This window comes from Eriocheir sinensis, unplaced genomic scaffold, assembly GCF_024679095.1.
Source record: "Eriocheir sinensis breed Jianghai 21 unplaced genomic scaffold, ASM2467909v1 Scaffold5, whole genome shotgun sequence".
Classification (NCBI taxonomy): Eukaryota; Metazoa; Arthropoda; class Malacostraca; order Decapoda; family Varunidae; genus Eriocheir; species Eriocheir sinensis.
In genome coordinates, this window is record NW_026111831.1 from 230,001 (window position 1) to 248,067 (window position 18,067).

At 44.1% G+C, this 18,067-nt stretch overlaps 1 protein-coding gene and 1 long non-coding RNA gene across 6 annotated transcripts in view; one reads left to right on the plus strand and one right to left on the minus strand.

The window, feature by feature from the left end:
* LOC126992669 (uncharacterized) overlaps positions 1-2,826 on the plus strand; it is a 37,419-nt gene extending 34,593 nt beyond the window's left edge. For 2 of the 3 annotated variants that reach the window (XR_007746889.1, XR_007746887.1), the window contains exon 2: positions 2,353-2,826. This is a non-coding gene — a long non-coding RNA (uncharacterized LOC126992669). Of the gene's footprint in view, positions 1-773; positions 2,012-2,352 lie in introns of those variants that run through there. The other variant, XR_007746888.1, reaches the window with a different exon arrangement.
* LOC126992667 (immunoglobulin-binding protein 1-like) lies at positions 2,018-17,692 on the minus strand. Of its 3 annotated transcripts, none has more exons than XR_007746886.1 (7): positions 17,434-17,613; positions 14,369-14,725; positions 10,511-10,683; positions 6,409-6,528; positions 5,305-5,418; positions 2,921-3,244; positions 2,018-2,626 (listed from the first exon to the last, which is right to left on the minus strand). XR_007746886.1 is itself a non-coding variant. In XM_050851476.1 (6 exons), the coding sequence occupies exons 1-6, from the start codon at positions 17,530-17,532 to the stop codon at positions 3,031-3,033; spliced, it is 1,077 nt and encodes a 358-aa protein (XP_050707433.1). In that variant the 5' UTR covers positions 17,533-17,692; the 3' UTR covers positions 2,780-3,030. The 3 variants fall into 3 exon arrangements, 1 of the variants encoding a protein (XP_050707433.1); XR_007746885.1 differs by lacking the exon at positions 2,018-2,626 and adding an exon at positions 2,647-2,763 and having other exon boundaries at positions 2,911-3,244; XM_050851476.1 differs by lacking the exon at positions 2,018-2,626 and having other exon boundaries at positions 2,780-3,244; positions 17,434-17,692.
* Positions 17,693-18,067: the final 375 nt, after the last annotated feature.

Consider the following 18,067-nt stretch of genomic DNA (forward strand, 5'->3'; position numbering starts at 1 on the left):
TCTCTCTCTCTCTCTCTCTCTCTCCTTTTCTTTGTTGTCATATACCTTAATCTCTCTCTCTCTCTCTCTCTCTCTCTCTCTCTCTCTCTCTCTCTCTCTCTCTCTCTCTCTCTCTCTCTCTCTCTCTCTCTCTCCTTTTCTTTGTTGTCATATACTTAAATCTCTCTCTCTCTCTCTCTCTCTCTCTCTCTCTCTCTCTCTCTCTCTCTCTCTCTCTCTCTCTCTCTCTCTCTCTCTCTCTCTCTCTCTCTCTCTCTCTCTCTCTCTCTCTCTCTCTCTCTCTCTCTCTCTCTCTCTCTCTCTCTCTCTCTCTCTCTCTCACCTTTTCTTTGTTTTCATATACTTAAATCTCTCTCTCTCTCTCTCTCTCTCTCTCTCTCTCTCTCTCTCTCTCTCTCTCTCTCTCTCTCTCTCTCTCTCTCTCTCTCTCTCTCTCTCTCTCTCTCTCTCTCTCTCTCTCTCTCTCTCTCTCTCTCTCTCTCTCTCTCTCTCTCTCTCTCTCTCTCTCTCTCTCTCTCTCTCTCTCTCTCTCTCTCTCTCTGCCTTTTCTTTGTTTTCATATCACAAATCTCTCTCTCTCTCTCTCTCTCTCTCTCTCTCTCTCTCTCTCTCTCTCTCTCTCTCTCTCTCTCTCTCTCTCTCTCTCTCTCTCTCCTTTTCTTTGTTTTCATATACTTAAATCTCTCTCTCTCTCTCTCTCTCTCTCTCTCTCTCTCTCTCTCTCTCTCTCTCTCTCTCTCTCTCCAGGACACAATAAAACCCTCCAGAGGTCACTTATCTTAGTCTATTCAAAGCCCAACATACATTTACATATACAAAACCTCATATTCATCTTCAATACCTTAGTCTTCAATTCTCTTCAGACACCCCCCTCTTTCAGTCCCTTCCAGAACCCCTTTGTCATGCTATAGAAATGCCTCAACCCTCTTAGACAGCATCCAGTTCCTTTTACAATGCTCAAACCCTTTCACAGAGCATTCAATCCCCTTCCTAATGCTATAACCCTTCATCAAGAGGTTCAGATTCCTTTTACGATCCCCTAATGGTTTTTGAACAGCGTCTGAACCACAGAGTTATACACATAGAGGGTTACCAGAGCCTGGATTTTGAAGCAACTGGCGGCCATCTTAGGGTGTCGGATGGCGCGACAAACTCAACATCACATAGCTAAGTCTGCTACTGCTATTGTGAAGTTACCAGCGCCTCGGCGATCCTCTGTCAGATAGACTTGTTATTTTCCTGTCCAATTTTTACCCCCTAATTATTGTCACATTGGTACAGGTCATATACCATCTGAGTCGGAAAAATGTGCTGAATTTGAAACTGTAAACGAAAATCTAATGCAATAAAAAGTACATGAATGACAAGGAGTTGAAACACGAAAGGTGAACTAAAATGTTTATACAATACCATAATTTTTTCTCATTATTTTATTGTTGGTATACCTAAGTGCAATAAATCTGTGATCATGATATACAGCAATGTCTCATCAACACAATGATCGGCTCAGTTTTCCAAAATATCACAATGGTGTCTAGCTAATAGTGGTTAACCGTGTAGCAGCGACGGGCCAAATTTGTGGCTTTACCGTGTAGCAGTGACGGGCCAAATTTGTGGCTTTACCGTGTAGCAGTGACGGGCCAAATTTGTGGCTTTACCGTGTAGCAGCGACGGGCCAAATTTGTGGCTTTACCGTGTAGCAGCGACGGGCCAAATTTGTGGCTTTACCGTGTAGCAGTGACAGGCCAAATTTGTGGCTTTACCATGTAGCAGTGATGGGCCAAATTTGTGGCTTTACCGTGTAGCAGCGACGGGCCAAATTTGTGGCTTTACCGTGTAGCAGTGACGGGCCAAATTTGTGCCATGATTTAAACCCAAAAAAATAGATGATACATAAACTGATCACAAATGCTTCGATATATATTATGAAATGGTTTGTATGAGGGGTGATTTTTTCTCATTTTTCTCACTTAGAGGGACCATTAAGAAACATGATCCCCGCTGCTACCGGGTTAAGTGTAAACATGTGTTATCATGGAAAGGCCGCCAATCCGTCACCCTATGGCGGCCGACCTTAGAGTTACAGGCAGGAGCAGTGGCTTCACCTCTCACCGTGGCGAGAGATTGGAGTTGAACCCTCTAGTCTATAACTCTGTGATCTGAACCCCTTTAACCCTGTAGCAGCGACGGGCCAAATTTGTGCCATGATTTAAACCCCCTAAAATAGATGATACATAAACTGATCACAAATGCATCGATATATATTATGAAATGGTTTGTGTGAGTGATGATTTTTTCTCATTTTTCTCGCTTAGAGGAACCATTAGGAAACATGATCCCCGCTGCTACCAGGTTGACAGCATTTTGATCCCCCAACTGTTAGCTTCTCCCTATTAAAGCAGCATCACTTCTATTTAAAATGTCTGGTTAAATTCCCTATCCAGCAGTCTTAGATCCCCTTCATAATGCCCTCATCCTTCTAACCCCTTCACTCCAGCAATGTTAGTCCTCTTCTAGACCTCATTCTTAGGTTTATAAAGAGCATCTAATCCCCTTCCTAATGCCCTAACCCTCTTTAACAGCATCCAATCCCTTCCCCCCACTCAGTGCTCTAATATTTGTAAACCTTATGTTCTTAGGTTCGTAAAGAGCATCTAATCCCCTTCCTTATGCCCTAATCCTCTTTAACAGCATCCAATCCCTTTTAACAGAATCCAATCCCTTATGCCCCACACTCAGCTCCTGTTGTTTAAATGGTCTAACCTTTGTAAACCTCACATTCTTAGGTTTATAAAGAGAATCTAATCCCCTTCCTAATGCCCTAACCCTCTTTAACAGCATCCAATCCCTTTTAACAGAATCCAATCCCTTATGCCCCCCACTCAGCTCCTGTTGTTTAAATGGTCTAACCTTTGTAAACCTCACATTCTTAGGTTTATAAAGAGCATCTAATCCCCTTCCTAATGCCCTAATCCTCTTTAACAGCATCCAATCCCTTTTAACAGAATCCAATCCCTTATGCCCCCACACTCAGCTCCTGTTGTAGGTGTTGCCCCAGCCCCTCCGGTGGTTGTCCCTCCACTCATCCCTCGCCCTTGCCCGCTCCAAGACCTCAGGGTCCTCCTCCTCTTCCGCCTTCCGCTCCTCCTCCGCCTCCTCCGCCTCCCTGATGGCGGCCTCCTGCTCCGGCGTCATGGTGGAGCGGTCTTGGAGGCAGGACCTGCTCTTGGTGGGGTCCGGGAACCTGGATGGGGGTAGTAGTAGTAGTAGTAGTAGTAGTAGTAGTAGTAGTAGTAGTAGTAGTAGTAGTGGTGGTGGTGGTGATGGAGATGACTGGAATAGTACACACACACACACAAAAAATAAATAAATAAATAAATAAAATAAAATAAATAAAAAAATTGTCACACACACACACACACACAAAAAAAAAAAAATAAATAAATAAATAAAATAAAATAAATAAAAAAATTGTCACACACACACACACACACACACACAAAAAAAAAAAAAAAAAATAAATAAATAAATAAATAAATAAAATAAAATAAATAAAAAAATTGTCACACACACACACACACACACACACACACACCAGCTTTCCCTTTTCTCCCCTCCTCCTCCCCCCTTGAGATACCTGAACTGATTAACTCTCACTTCTCATCTGTCTGTCAAAGCCTTCCCCCCTAGACCTTGCCTCCCTCCCCGTCTAATCCTCCCAACGTGGAAGAGTTTCAAGTTGCCGAAAAGCTCAGATCCCTCAAACTCAAAAGGTCTACCACACCTCTAGATTCACCCATAAAGCTTTATCAGGAGTTTTCCTATGAACTTGCTGCCCCCCTTGCCTCCATCATCAATGCCTCCCTCACTCAGAGCAAATGCCTCACAGATTGGAAAACCTCATTCGTCACTCCCATCCCCAAAGTCACCAACCCCACCTCACTTAATGAGCTAAGACCCATTGCCATCACTCCAATCCTGAGCCTGCTTTGTGAAGACTTTGTATTTAGCTGGGCACATGATACTATTCATTACAAAATTGATCAGAGGCAGTTCATCAATGTTAGAGCCTCTTCCACAACACACTGCCTCATTAGTTTCCTTGATTTCATTCTTAAAAACCAGGAAACCAGAAAAACTTCCTCTGCCCTCGCCTTTATTGACTTTCGGAAAGCCTACGACCTGGTTGACCACACCACTGTCATCACCAAGGACATAACCATCGGCCTGCCCTCCCACCTGACATCCTGGCTGGCGGACTTCCTGACGCACCAGCACCAAGCTGTGCATCACCAGGGCTGCACCTCCACCCTCCAGCCCCTCTCTGCTGGGGTGCCACAAGGGACGCGCATGGGGCCTCTTTGTTTCCTTATTCTGATCAACAATGCAATGTTAGCCGCCCCTCATCGCTGGAAGTACGTGGATGATTCTACAGTGGGCATCTCCATCAACAACACAGCCCCTGACTACACGCCCCTACAACACATTCTGGACCGCCTGCAGAGCTGGACGCAAGACAACCACGTCACCATCAACACCAACAAGACGGTGGGGATGCATTTCCACACCTCCACCACTGCCATCCCACCGCCAGCCCTGGAGGTTGGCCCTCACCGGCTGCAGGTGGTTGAATCCACCAAACTACTTGGAGTCACCCTGGACAGCAAGCTGGGCTGGGGCAAGCACATCACCACCATCATCAGGGCGGCTTCCTGCAAACTTTTCATGTTGAGGCGCATGAAGGCACTGGGAGCCCCCCAAAGGACGCTCAAGGACCTGTACACCACCTTCATCCTTCCCAGACTCCTCTATGCCTCTCCTGCTTGGGCTTCCTCCATCAACAAGACCCAGCAACGCCAACTAGAGAGAGTGCAGAAGCAGGCCTTGCAGACATATTCTGGACAGCTCTTACACCAATTACGAACATGCACTCACCCAGCTGAATCTGCCCGCCCTTCAGGACCAATACCACATAAACCTAACCAAATTTGGCAAGTCCCTCCTCTGCAACCCACGGCATGGAGACCCACTCCCACCCGCCCTCCCTCCCCCCAAAAACACCACAATATTCAAATCCTGGTCAGAGCTCACACGGACAGATAACAGCTTAGCACAATACCAGCACTTGATGGCCATTAACACCTCCATGATCACATGACCCCTCCACCCCAACACACACACACACACACACACACACACACACATTCCTCCCCTTCCTTCCCCCCTTCCTAACCCTCCCTCTTCTTCTCTTTCCCCTTACCTTTCTTCCCCCCCCCCAACACACACACACACACACACACTCACCAGCCATCCCTGACACGCTGGTCGTAGAATTCCTGCACCGTCAAGCTGGGTCGACTAGGGTACCCCAGACCAAAGACGTTCTTCTGCGCTGCGTCTCGGGTGATCAGGATGGGCCTAAGGGAGAGGGATGTTGGGGATCAGAGAGGGTTTCAGTACATCCTCCTCCTCCTCCTTCTCATGTTGTTTTCCTTGGCTACCTCCACTGTTGCATAAAGGGTTAAGACTCTACAGGACCTTGCAAATATATGACACACACACACACACACACACACACACACACACACACACACGAGCGTAAGCCCAGGCCCTGTAAAATTACAACTAGGTAAATACACACAAAGGATAGGAAGGAGCAGAAGGATGAGGAAAGGAAGGAAGGAAGGAAGGAAGGAAGGAAGGAAAATGATGCAGAAAAAAAGGAAAATTTAGGAAGATATTGAATGTGGGAAAAGTGGAAAAGGAGAAGATAAGGAATGTGAAAATATGGAAGAAAGAAGAGATAATTATAGAGCGTGAGAAAATAATGAAAACAAGAAAAGATTTAGAATGCAGAAAAAATAATAAAAAAGGAAGAAATAGGAGAGAGAGAGAGAGAGAGAGAGAGAGAGAGAGAGAGAGAGAGAGAGAGAGAGAGAGAGAGAGAGAGAGAGAGAGAGAGAGAGAGAGAGAGAGAGAGAGAGAGAGAGAGAGAACTAGGGAAGGTTAGAAAAAGATGAAAAAAAAGATAGAAAAAAAAAAAAAGATCTAGCAAATATGGGGGGAGAGGGAGGGGGAGGAGGAGTATTAGAGGGGAAGACAGGGAGTGGGGGAGGAGTATGGGGGTATTAGAGGGGAGAGACAGGGATGGGGGGAGAGGGGGAGAAGGGGGGAGTATGTGAGTGTTAGGGAGGAAGACAGGGAGGGGAGGAGGAGTATTAGAGGGGAAGACAGGGAGTGGGGGAGGAGTATGGGGGTATTAGAGGGGAGAGACAGGGATGGGGGGAGAGGGGGAGAAGGGGGGAGTATGTGAGTGTTAGGGAGGAAGACAGGGAGGGGGGGAGGAGTATGGGGGTATTAGGGGGGGAGGGGGTGGGTACTACAAGGCTTGCTAAACATCCCACTAACTTGAGAGGGGGTGCCGTGGGGGGTGGGGGGCTGGCTGCTTCCCCCCCACCCTTCAGCTTGAGTGAGGCCATCTGCTGCAACATCTTCCTTTCCATGACCACACTCTCCAGCTCCTCCACGCTGCAAGGAGAGAGAGTGTGACCCCATTACATTATACAAACAGTAGTAGTAGTAGTAGTAGTAGTAGTAGTAGTAGTAGTAGTAGTAGTAGTAGTATGGTGGACGTTAGCGCCAGGGAGTTTAGGATTCATGGACAAAGGGCATATTTTGACATAAGGATCTTTGATAACATGGTCCATTGCCACAGAGACCTGACCCTTGATGCAGCCCACAGAAGAAACGAACAAGAGAAGAACAGAGCATATGAAGAAAGAATACAGAGTGTGGACCAGGGCTCCTTCACCCCGGTAGTATTCACGACGGCAGGAGGGATGGGACCAAGGGCGCAGAGCTTCTACGCAAGACTCGCCGAAACACTCGTGGATAAGAAACAACAGCTAAGAAGCAGTGTGGTCGCCTGGATGAGATGCAGGCTGTCCTTCTCCCTCCTGAGGTCAGCCTTGGTCTGCCTGAGAGGAACCAGGTCACCTGCACCCAAAACCACCCGCATTGCTGACCTGGACTTTGAGGTGATGGTGGTTGATAGTCGTATCAACCACAAGCTCTGTTAGCTTAACCCTTTCCATCCGTGACGCAGACATCGGTGTTACAGTGTGGGAAGGGTCAAGAGGAAATGGAGGAGGATTAACCCTCTTCTAAACCTCTCAATCCCTCTTAATCCTTTTCCATTTTCTCTTAAGGGGTTTAGAAGAGGATTAAGAGGAAATGGAAAAGGATTAAGAGGAAATGGAAAAGGATTAAGAGGAAATGGAAGAGGATTAAGAGGAAATGGAAGAGGATTAAGAGGAAATGGAAGAGGATTAAGAGGAAATGGAAAAGGATTAAGAGGAAATGGAAGAGGATTAAGAGGAAATGGAAGAGGATTAAGAGGAAATGGAAGAGGATTAAGAGGAAATGGAAGAGGATTAAGAGGAAATGGAAGAGGATTAAGAGGAAATGGAAGAGGATTAAGAGGAAATGGAAGAGGATTAAGAGGAAATGGAAAAGGATTAAGAGGAAATGGAAGAGGATTGTGAGGAAATGGAAGAGGATTAAGAGGAAATGGAAAAGGATTAAGAGGAAATGGAAGAGGATTGTGAGGAAATGGAAGAGGATTAAGAGGAAATGGAAAAGGATTAAGAGGAAATGGAAGAGGATTAAGAGGAAATGGAAGAGGATTAAGAGGAAATGGAAGAGGATTACGAGGAAATGGAAGAGGATTAAGAGGAAATGGAAGAGGATTACGAGGAAATGGAAGAGGATTAAGAGGAAATGGAAGAGGATTAAGAGGAAATGGAAGAGGATTACGAGGAAATGGAAGAGGATTAAGAGGAAATGGAAGAGGATTAAGAGGAAATGGAAGAGGATTACGAGGAAATGGAAGAGGATTAAGAGGAAATGGAAGAGGATTAAGAGGAAATGGAAGAGGATTAAGAGGAAATGGAAGAGATTAAGAGGAAATGGAAGAGGATTACGAGGAAATGGAAGAGGATTAAGAGGAAATGGAAGAGGATTAAGAGGAAATGGAAGAGGATTAAGAGGAAATGGAAGAGGATTAAGAGGAAATGGAAGAGGATTAAGAGGAAATGGAAGAGGATTAAGAGGAAATGGAAGAGGATTAAGAGGAAATGGAAGAGGATTAAGAGGAAATGGAAGAGGATTGTGAGGAAATGGAAGAGGATTGTGAGGAAATGGAAAAGGATTAAGAGGAACCAAATGGAAAAGGATTAAGAGGAAATGGAAGAGGATTAAGAGGTTTAGAAGAGGACTAACCCTTTCCGTACGGTGACGCCAACGTCGGCGTCGCTGGAGTGAAGGGGTTAAGAACAATATGTTTAATAATGTTTGTAATACTAAATAAAGATGGTTGTCGGCCACAGTCATTGGCGGGTTGGGGCCAATAAATTGCTTTGTGAAAGACTACAAGGAAAGATACCTCTCACTACGCAACTCTAATGGATGCAGGCCATAGAAAAAAAAGTAGTAGTAGTAGTAGTAGTAGTAGTAGTAGTAGTAGTAGAGGATGTCCTTAGATGTGATGGAGGGGTGCTGAGGTATGTGACTGGGGTAAGGGGGCAGGACAGAGGGACATATATTTGACAAGGCTTTCATAGGTGTTGTGGGCATTTCCAGGGGTAGTTTAATGACCCTGGTGGTAGTTCAACCCTTCCTCTGTACCATGAACTTAAGAAACACACATATTTGACAAGGCTTTCATAGGCGTTTTGAGCATTTCCAGGGGTAGCTTAATGACCCTGGTGGTAGTTCGACCCTTCCTCTGTACCATGATCCCAAGAAACGCATATATTTGACAAGGCTTTCATGGGCATTGTGAGCATTTCCAGGGGTAGCTTAATGACCCTGGTGGTAGTTCGACCCTTCCTCTGTACCATGAACCTAAGAAAACGCTCATGAAAACAGAAAGCGAATGTATCTAACTGGCACAAAGAAGCAATGTTTTAATCGTAGAAATATGAATGCACGGTACAAATTAAATGAAGAAGTTTTGGAGCAAGGTGTGTCTGGACCTCTAATGAAAAGCTGGATGGATGTATAAACAGAGACAAGCACATGAGTGTAGCCCAGGCCCTGTGTGCTGCAACTATATAAACACCTTCTATAGTTGCAGCACACAAGTCTGAGGTGTGGATTAATGTGCTCCACCAACCTACTCTCACACGGCATGTCCAATTTTGTGGATAATAGAGGTAGGGAACATTCGCCAGTGTCAATAATATGCAGCATCATTTCATGGACGCCTGCTCCTAGGAACTCCCAGCAGGGGATGGCCACGGCAGAAGAGTTTCCATCTCTCTCTATCCAGACACTCCCTCCTTGCCTGCTCAAAGTTTCTCAAGGATCTTTCCCCCTCTCCCCAATGTACTCCTGCACCCTATCCCTCCATTTCACTGGAGGTCGTCCTCTAGCATTCCCTCCCTCTATCTCACTCACACACACCCTTCTGGTCATCTTACTCTCCTCCATTCGCTCCATGTGGCCAAACCACTTTAAAGTCTGTCGCTTCACTTCTTCCACCACTCCACACTTCTTCCCTTCACCCCTGTGACACATTCCAAAATGCTCGTACACACTTTCATTACTCATTCCATCCATTCTACTCACACCACAAGCACTCCTCAAATAACTCATTTCCACTGCCTGCACTCTAGACCTCTGACTTTCATTCCAGGCCCACGTTTCATATGTGAGGGTTGGTACTATTATTGTATTTCTCAAATCCCTCTTTACCTCCATGCTCACACTTCTGCCATTCATGATTCGTCCCAAAGACCCTGCCACCCTTCTTCCTTGCAATGCCCTTTCTCTTATCTCTCCCTCCGTACCACCATGCTTACACATAACTGATCCAAGGTACTTAAACTCATTGACCTCCTCCATTTCTTCACCATTCAAAATTATTTTGCATTCTTTTTCACATTCAATTTCCACTCTATAAGGACATACAAAACCTACAGCCTCACTTCTACTTCACTCACAAACCATCACTTTACTTTTGTTGACATTTACTTTCAGCTTTCTCCCGTTACAGACACCATCAAAAACACTGACAAAATTTTGTAGGTCACTTTCATTTTCTGCAGCAACCATAACAAATACCGTCAATTATAGTCGATTTTGAGTTAAGAAATATTAGTACTGTCAAAAGCAGCTGTTTTGTTAATATACAAGATTGTTGATTATAATTATTAAGCAGCCTTAGCGCTGCTCTCAGCCGAGGCAAGTAGTAACCTTATGTTAACAAATCAGAAAACTGTGACAGTGCTAATAATTCTTAACTCAAAATAAACTATAACTGACGATATTTGTTATTGTTCTTGCATACAACTGACACTGACCACTGTTTCCTGTGAGTAGGCTGTCATATATCATCCATGCAATCAGGCCATACCTCACCACTCTCCCCTCCTAACCTAACCCAACCCCCCACCCACCCACCTGTCTCCCCCCACCCACCTCACCCAACGCACACCCACCCACGCACCTCTCCAGGGCAAACTTCTGTACGAGTGTGGTGTGGTACTTCCTGGCCACCTCCTCGTCCTCGGCCCGCTGCCTGTACATGGCCTTCAGGATGTCCAGCCGCGCCACCATGTCCGTCCTCTCCCTGTAGCGGCTGATCTTGTCCTGCCTCTGCCGGGCCATCTCCTGCAGCTCCTGTGGGGGGGTGCAGGATGAGGTGATGCTGGTGGTGGTGAGGGGGGGAGAGTGAAGTGGTGGTGATGTGGTGTGGTGGTAGTGAGGTGTGTGGTGATTGTGGTGGTGTGTGTGTGTGTGTGTGTGTGGTGTGAGGTGAGTGTTTGGATATTTTAGAAAAGGAGAGGTAAGGAAACATATTCTTTGCATTAACTTTGAACTCCTTGCCAAGTTAAGAGTCTGTCTCAGCTAGAAAATTGAAAGCCAAGAGGGACGGAAGCAACAGGAGAAGATAGAATTGGATAGGTGAGAGCCAATGTTGCCAGATTGTCGTACTCAGCCACTTATATTTCCCGACTTCCTACCCCAAAACTGTCTTCTGGGCTACGATAACGAAACTCATTTACAGTTATCGTTAAAAGGGTTAGATCCTGATGTTTCTTGGCAATAGTTAGGCGTCGGAAACCAGTAAATACTGTGCTCTGAATACGACAATCTGGCAATGATGGTGAGAGCATTGGACAAGTAGAATGCATCAGATAATTGGAGAAAAGGAAGGAGGAAGAAATAGAAGAAAGGACTGACATGGGACTGAGAGGAAAGACTGACATGGAAAATAATAACAGGGAAAGATTTTGACGGTAGAAACTGGAGATGACGAAGTGAAAGAAGTAGAAAATAGATAAGGTTTTTAATAAGGAAGAAATAGGGAGTAAGGAGTTTGGGACTGAGAGAAAGGATTGACATGGAAAATAACAACAGGGAAAGGTTTTGACGGTAGAAACAGAAGTGCAGAAGTGACGGAAGTAGAAAATAGATGATGGTTTTAATAAGGAAGAAATAGGGAGTAAGGAGTTTGAGACTGGGAGAAAGGATTGACATGGAAAATAATAACAGGGAAAGGTTTTGACGGTAGAAACAGAAGTGAAGAAGTGAAGGAAGTAGAAAATAGTTGATGGTTTTTAATAGGGAAGAAATAGGGAGTAAGGAGTTTGGGACTGAGAGAAAGGATTGAAATAGAAAATAACAACAGGGAAAGGTTTTGACGGTAGAAACAGAAGTGCAGAAGTGACGGAAGTAGAAAATAGATGATGGTTTTTAATAGGGAAGAAATAGGGAGTAAGGAGTTTGGGACTGAGAGAAAGGATTGAAATAGAAAATAACAACAGGGACAGGTTTTGACGGAAGAAACAGAAGTGAAAAAGTGAAGGAAGTAGAAAATAGTTGATGGTTTTAATAAGGAAGAAATAGGGAGTAAGGAGTTTGGGACTGAGAGAAAGGATTGACATGGAAAATAACAACAGGGAAAGGTTTTGACGGAAGAAACAGAAGTGAAGAAGTGACGGAAGTAGAAAATAGTTGATGGTTTTAATAAGGAAGAAATAGGGAGTAAGGAGTTTGGGACTGAGAGAAAGGACTGACATGGAAAATAACGACAGGGAAAGATTTTGACGGTAGAAACTGGACGAAGTGAAGGAAGTAGAAAATAGATGATAGTTTTAATAAGGAAGAAATAGGGAGTAAGGAGTTTGGGACTGAGAGAAAGGATTGACATGGAAAATAACAACAGGGAAAGGTTTTGACGGAGGAAACTGGAGTGACAAAGTGAAGGAAGTAGAAAATTGATAATGGTTTTAATAAGGAAGAAATAGGGAGTAAGGAGTTTGGGACTGAAAGGATTAACATGGAAAATAACAACAGGGAAAGGTTTTGACGGTAGAAACAGAAGTGAAAAAGTGAAGGAAGTAGAAAATAGTTGATGGTTTTTAATAGGGAAGAAATAGGGAGTAAGGAGTTTGGGACTGAGAGAAAAGATTGACATGGCAAATAACAACAGGGAAAGATTTTGACGGTAGAAACAGAAGTGAAAAAGTGAAGGAAGTAGAAAATAGATAAGGTTTTTAATAAGGAAGAAATAGGGAGTAAGGAGTTTGGGACTGAGAGAAACGATTGACATGGAAAATAACGACAGGGAAAGATTTTGACAGTAGAAACAGAAGTGAAGAAGTGAAGGAAGTAGAAAATAGATAAGGTTTTAATAGGGAAGAAATAGGGAGTAAGGAGTTTGGGACTGAGAGAAACGATTGACATGGAAAATAACAACAGGGAAAGGTTTTGACGGAAGAAACAGAAGTGCAGAAGTGACGGAAGTAGAAAATAGTTGACAGTTTTAATAAGGAAGAAATAGGGAGTAAGGAGTTTGGGGCTGAGAGAAAGGATTGACAATGAAAATAACAACAGGGAAAGGTTTTGACGGAGGAAACTGGAGATGACGAAGTGATGGAAGTAGGAAATAGATGATGGTTTTTAATAGGGAAGAAATAGGGAGTAAGGAGTTTGGGACCGAGAGGAAAGATTGACATGGAAAATAACAACAGGGAAAGATTTTGACGGTAGAAACTGGACGAAGTGAAGGAAGTAGAAAATAGATGATAGTTTTAATAGGGAAGAAATAGGGAGTAAGGAGTTTGGGACTGAGAGAAAGGATTGACATGGAAAATAACAACAGGGAAAGATTTTGACAGTAGAAACAGAAGTGAAGAAGTGAAGGAAGTAGAAAATAGATAAGGTTTTAATAGGGAAGAAATAGGGAGTAAGGAGTTTGGGACTGAGAGAAACGATTGACATGGAAAATAACAACAGGGAAAGATTTTGACGGAAGAAACAGAAGTGCAGAAGTGACGGAAGTAGAAAATAGTTGATGGGTTTTAATAAGGAAGAAATAGGGAGTAAGGAGTTTGGGACTGACAGAAAGGATTGACATGGAAAATAACAACAGGGAAAGGTTTTAATGGTAGAAACTGGACAAAGTGAAGGAAGTAGAAAATAGATGATAGTTTTAATAGGGAAGAAATAGGGAGTAAGGAGTTTGGGACTGAGAGAAAGGATTGAAATAGAAAATAACAACAGGGAAAGGTTTTGACGGAAGAAACAGAAGTGAAGAAGTGAAGGAAGTAGAAAATAGTTGATGGTTTTAATAAGGAAGAAATAGGGAGTAAGGAGTTTGGGACTGAGAGAAACTATTGACATGGAAAATAACAACAGGGAAAGGTTTTGACGGTAGAAACAGAAGTGAAGAAGTGAAGGAAGTAGAAAATAGATAAGGTTTTAATAGGGAAGAAATAGGGAGTAAGGAGTTTGGGACTGAGAGAAAGGATTGACATGGAAAATAACAACAGGGAAAGGTTTTGACGGTAGAAACAGAAGTGAAAAAGTGAAGGAAGTAGAAAATAGTTGATGGTTTTTAATAGGGAAGAAATAGGGAGTAAGGAGTTTGGGACTGAGAGAAACGATTGACATGGAAAATAAGAACAGGGAAAGGTTTTGACGGAAGAAACAGAAGTGAAAAAGTTAAGGAAGTAGAAAATAGATGACAGTTTTAATAGGGAAGAAATAGGGAGTAAGGAGTTTGGGACTGAGAGTGACAGACAAAGGCTCGGCAGCTGAACTTCTAAGGATAAACCATTTCTCATCATCAATATCATCGCTATTAACAAACTCACACACAAACGAACGAAAATGAAGAACGAACGGAGTCGGAAAAGGAGAGTTTTTTTAAGGAGAGTGCGGGACGATGGAGTGATGGAGGAGAGGAGACCAAGCAAAAAGGAAGCGGAAGGGAAGGGAACGGAAAAGTCAAAGCCGACGGACTTATATAAAATAAAAAAAATAAATAAAAAAAAAGAATTAAAATATAAAGACCAACCTCAGGTGTCGGTGGGCCATTCCTCTTCACATCCTGACCCTTATTCCTCCTCCCCTCCTCTTCCTCCTCCTCTTCCTCTGAGTCTCCTAGGTGCTGCGGGGGCCTAGTCTTAGTCACCCCATAGCTAAAGCACCGTTGTAGGAAGTCCCGGAGATAGACAGCGGCAATGCGTAGAGTCTCAGTCCGATCCTTGTCTGTCTGTTTGAGGGTAAGAGTGCCGAGGAGTGCCGGGAGAAGGAGCAGCTTGATGGAGGAGGTGGGGAGGTCTTCAAGGGTTTCGTTGGAGCTGAAGATGCCGAGCTCGGACACAAGGACGGTGGCGCGGACCAAGCCTGCGATGGCCTCGGTGATCTTGGTCTGCGGGAGGGAGGGAGGGAGGGGGTGTTAGTGTGTGTGTTTTCCGCTTACCTGCAAACCTCCCGGAAAGACATGGGAAGAGTGTAGAGGTCAGGACAAGTGTGAAAATAGCCGTGAAGTGTGTGTGTGGGAACTTGTACTTTTTTTAGAAGAATAAACTTAACAAATCTAACCTAACCTAACCTGACACAACCTGAACTAACCTAACTGTGTCTAACCTAATCTACCTAACCAAACCTAACTTACCTAACCTAATCTACCTAACCAAACCTAACTTACCTAACCTGACATACCCTAACTATTTCTAACCTAACCTACCTAACATAACCTAACTATATCTAACCTAATCTATCTAACCAAACCTAACTTGCCTAATCTGACATAACCTAACCTAACCTAATCTACCTAACCAAACATAATCAAACATAACCTAACTATATCTAACCTAACCTAATATACCTAACTTAGCTTAACTTACTAAACCATATCTAACCTGACCTACCTATTAAGGCTTCCTTCCCCAGATCTCAGGACCCTGGCCGAAATGAGAAAAAAAGATTTCCTGGAATTCTTATTTTCATTTCTTATTTTTGCCTCCCACAAAGTAACAAACATGCACACACACACAGAGGGAGAGTAGGTGGGTAGGGCGAGAGAGACTCCGACTGAAGTGACCTGTACCGTTCCTGTAGGCGTTCTCACCATGCTAGCCTGTGTTACCTAGCTGTGTTACCTCCCTGCGGCCTGGAGACTGCAAAGTTAAGACCGGAAAAGTACATTACTGTCGTAGGTACTGTGTAAACGTTTGAGTTCTTGGCCTGCATGTGATGCAAAAATATAGCCATGATGGTCATAATGGTGTATCTTGAGTTGCATGATATACGGAAATGTGGTTATGTAACTGAAGGTCATGCACAGAACTTTGTTTTATTTCTGGTGATGTTAGCACACTGAGATAAGGGCAGAGTCATCACATTAAGGAACCAACATTCCATTGATGTTGTTGAGCCTGAACACACTGATGTGAGTGAGGTGAAGAAAAAGACATTGCAACAAAAATTAACTGAATTTAAGAAAAACTAAACCTGTGAGGACATTACTGGTACACTGGCCGCAGCAGATGGAATCTCTGTAACTGTTACCACAAAGAGTGAGCTCATAGCCACATCAATGCTTCAAAAGGGAGGCCTAACGGATTGCCTGGAAGTCCATTTCTTGTTATAGTCTTGTAAACAAGAAATATAATGTTGCAATTGCCTATCAAATAATTATTTACCTAAACTATACCATTAAAGTATTTAGGATCAGCATTACATATTATCTGATAAGGGAAAACCTAGTAAAACTTCCTGATTTGTCCCAGAATCCCGGGATGCGGAAAACCTCACAAACAGGAAACCCTACGACCTATATCTAACCTACCCAAACCTACCTTACCTAACCTGACGTACCTAACCTAACCTACCTATATCTCAGCTAACCTAACCTCACACAGCCTAACTATATCTAACCTAATGTGCCCCAAACCTGATACAACCTAACTAAATCTAGCGTAACTCAACCTGCCTTTTTTTTCTTTACATCAAAGGACACGGCTCAAGGGCAACAAAAAGAGTGAAAAAAAATGCTACTTGCCGCTCCCATAAAAGACTAAAGTAAAGAGTACCCAAAAGAGAGGTCAATTTCGGGTGGAGAGGTGTCTTGATACTCTTCTTGAAAGAGGTCAAGTCATAGGCAGGAGGAAATACAGACGAAATAAGGCTGCTCCAGAGTTTACCAGTGAAGGGGATGAAAGAGTGAAGATGCTGGTTAACTCTTGCATAAGGGGTTGGACAGTATAGGGATGAGCATGAGTAGAAAGTCGCGGGAGGAGGGGAGGCACGCAGTTAGCAAGTTCAGAAGAGCAGTCAGCGTGGAAATATCGATAGAAGACAGAGAGGCAACATGGCGGCAGAATTTAAGAGGTAGATGACTGTCGGTAAGAGGAGGAGAGCTGATGAGACGACCCATCTAACCTAACCTACCTAATTATATCTAACCGAGAACTCTGCCGCCAATGACAACCATGGCAAAGTCTGTCACAAACTTATTATAGAAGAATTAACTTAGCAAATTTGACCAAACTAAATGACCTAACCTGACAACCTGACCTGACCTGCCGACGAAAATAGGAAATGGCGATACGGGAAAAAAAGCAAGTAAAGGAGGTCACAGGAGGAAGCAACAGAGGTCAAAAGAAGAAGTAGTAGAAGGTCATGAGAGGAGGGAAAGGAAGAAGGGGAAAGAGGAGGAAGAGGAGGAGGAAAGGAAAGAAGGGAGAGAGAAGGAGGAGGGAGAGAAAGGAAAAAAGGGAGAGGAGAAGGAAATGTAAGAAGGGAAGGAAGGAAGGGAGGAAGAAGGGAAGAAGGAGGAGAAGTAAAGGTAAGAAGGAAGGGGAAAGGAAGAAAGGAAGGAAGAGAAGGAAAGGAGAAGGAGGAGGAGGAGGAAAGGTAAGGAAGGGGAGGAAGAAAGGAAGGGAGGAAGAGGAAGACACAGAAGAAGAAGAAGAAACAAGAAAGGGAAGAAGAAGAAGAAGAAGGGGAAGAGGAAGAATTAAGAAGAATGAGAAGAAAAAAAAAAAGAAGGGGAAGAAGAAGAAAAAGGGGAAGAAGAAAATGAAGAATGAGAAGAAGAAGAAGAAGAAGAAGAAGAAGAAGTGGAGCCCTGACCTGCAGCTGAGGGTCATTGGTGGGCAGGCTGGAGGACTCTATGTCTTGGTACACACGCAGGAGTCTGTCAAAGGACTCTGACACACTCTCCTCGGCCATCCTGTGTGTGTGTGTGCGTGTGTGTGTGAGAGAGAGAGAGAGAGAGAGAGAGAGAGAGAGAGAGAGAGAGAGAGAGAGAGAGAGAGAGTAAATGTGTGTGTGTGTGTGTGTGTGTGTGAGAGAGAGAGAGAGAGAGAGAGAGAGAGAGAGAGAGAGAGAGAGAGAGAGAGAGAGAGAGAGAGAGAGTATGTGTGTGTGTGTGTGTGTGTGTGTGAGAGAGAGAGAGAGAGAGAGAGAGAGAGAGAGAGAGAGAGAGAGAGAGAGAGAGAGAGAGAGAGAGTGTGTGTGTGTGTGTGTGTGTGTGTGTGTGTGAGAGAGAGAGAGAGAGAGAGAGAGAGAGAGAGAGAGAGAGAGAGAGAGAGAGAGAGAGAGAGAGATAAAGGTATTTAATGTGGTATGTTCCTCTTCTTGTCTTCTTCAGCTCCTCTTGTCCTCCTTGTCTTCTTCTTCTTCTTCTTCCTTTTCTTCCTTTATCACCTCCTTCTTCGTCTTCGTGGGTGTTTTCTGGGGCTAGTTAGGCTGTGGCCTCACGTTT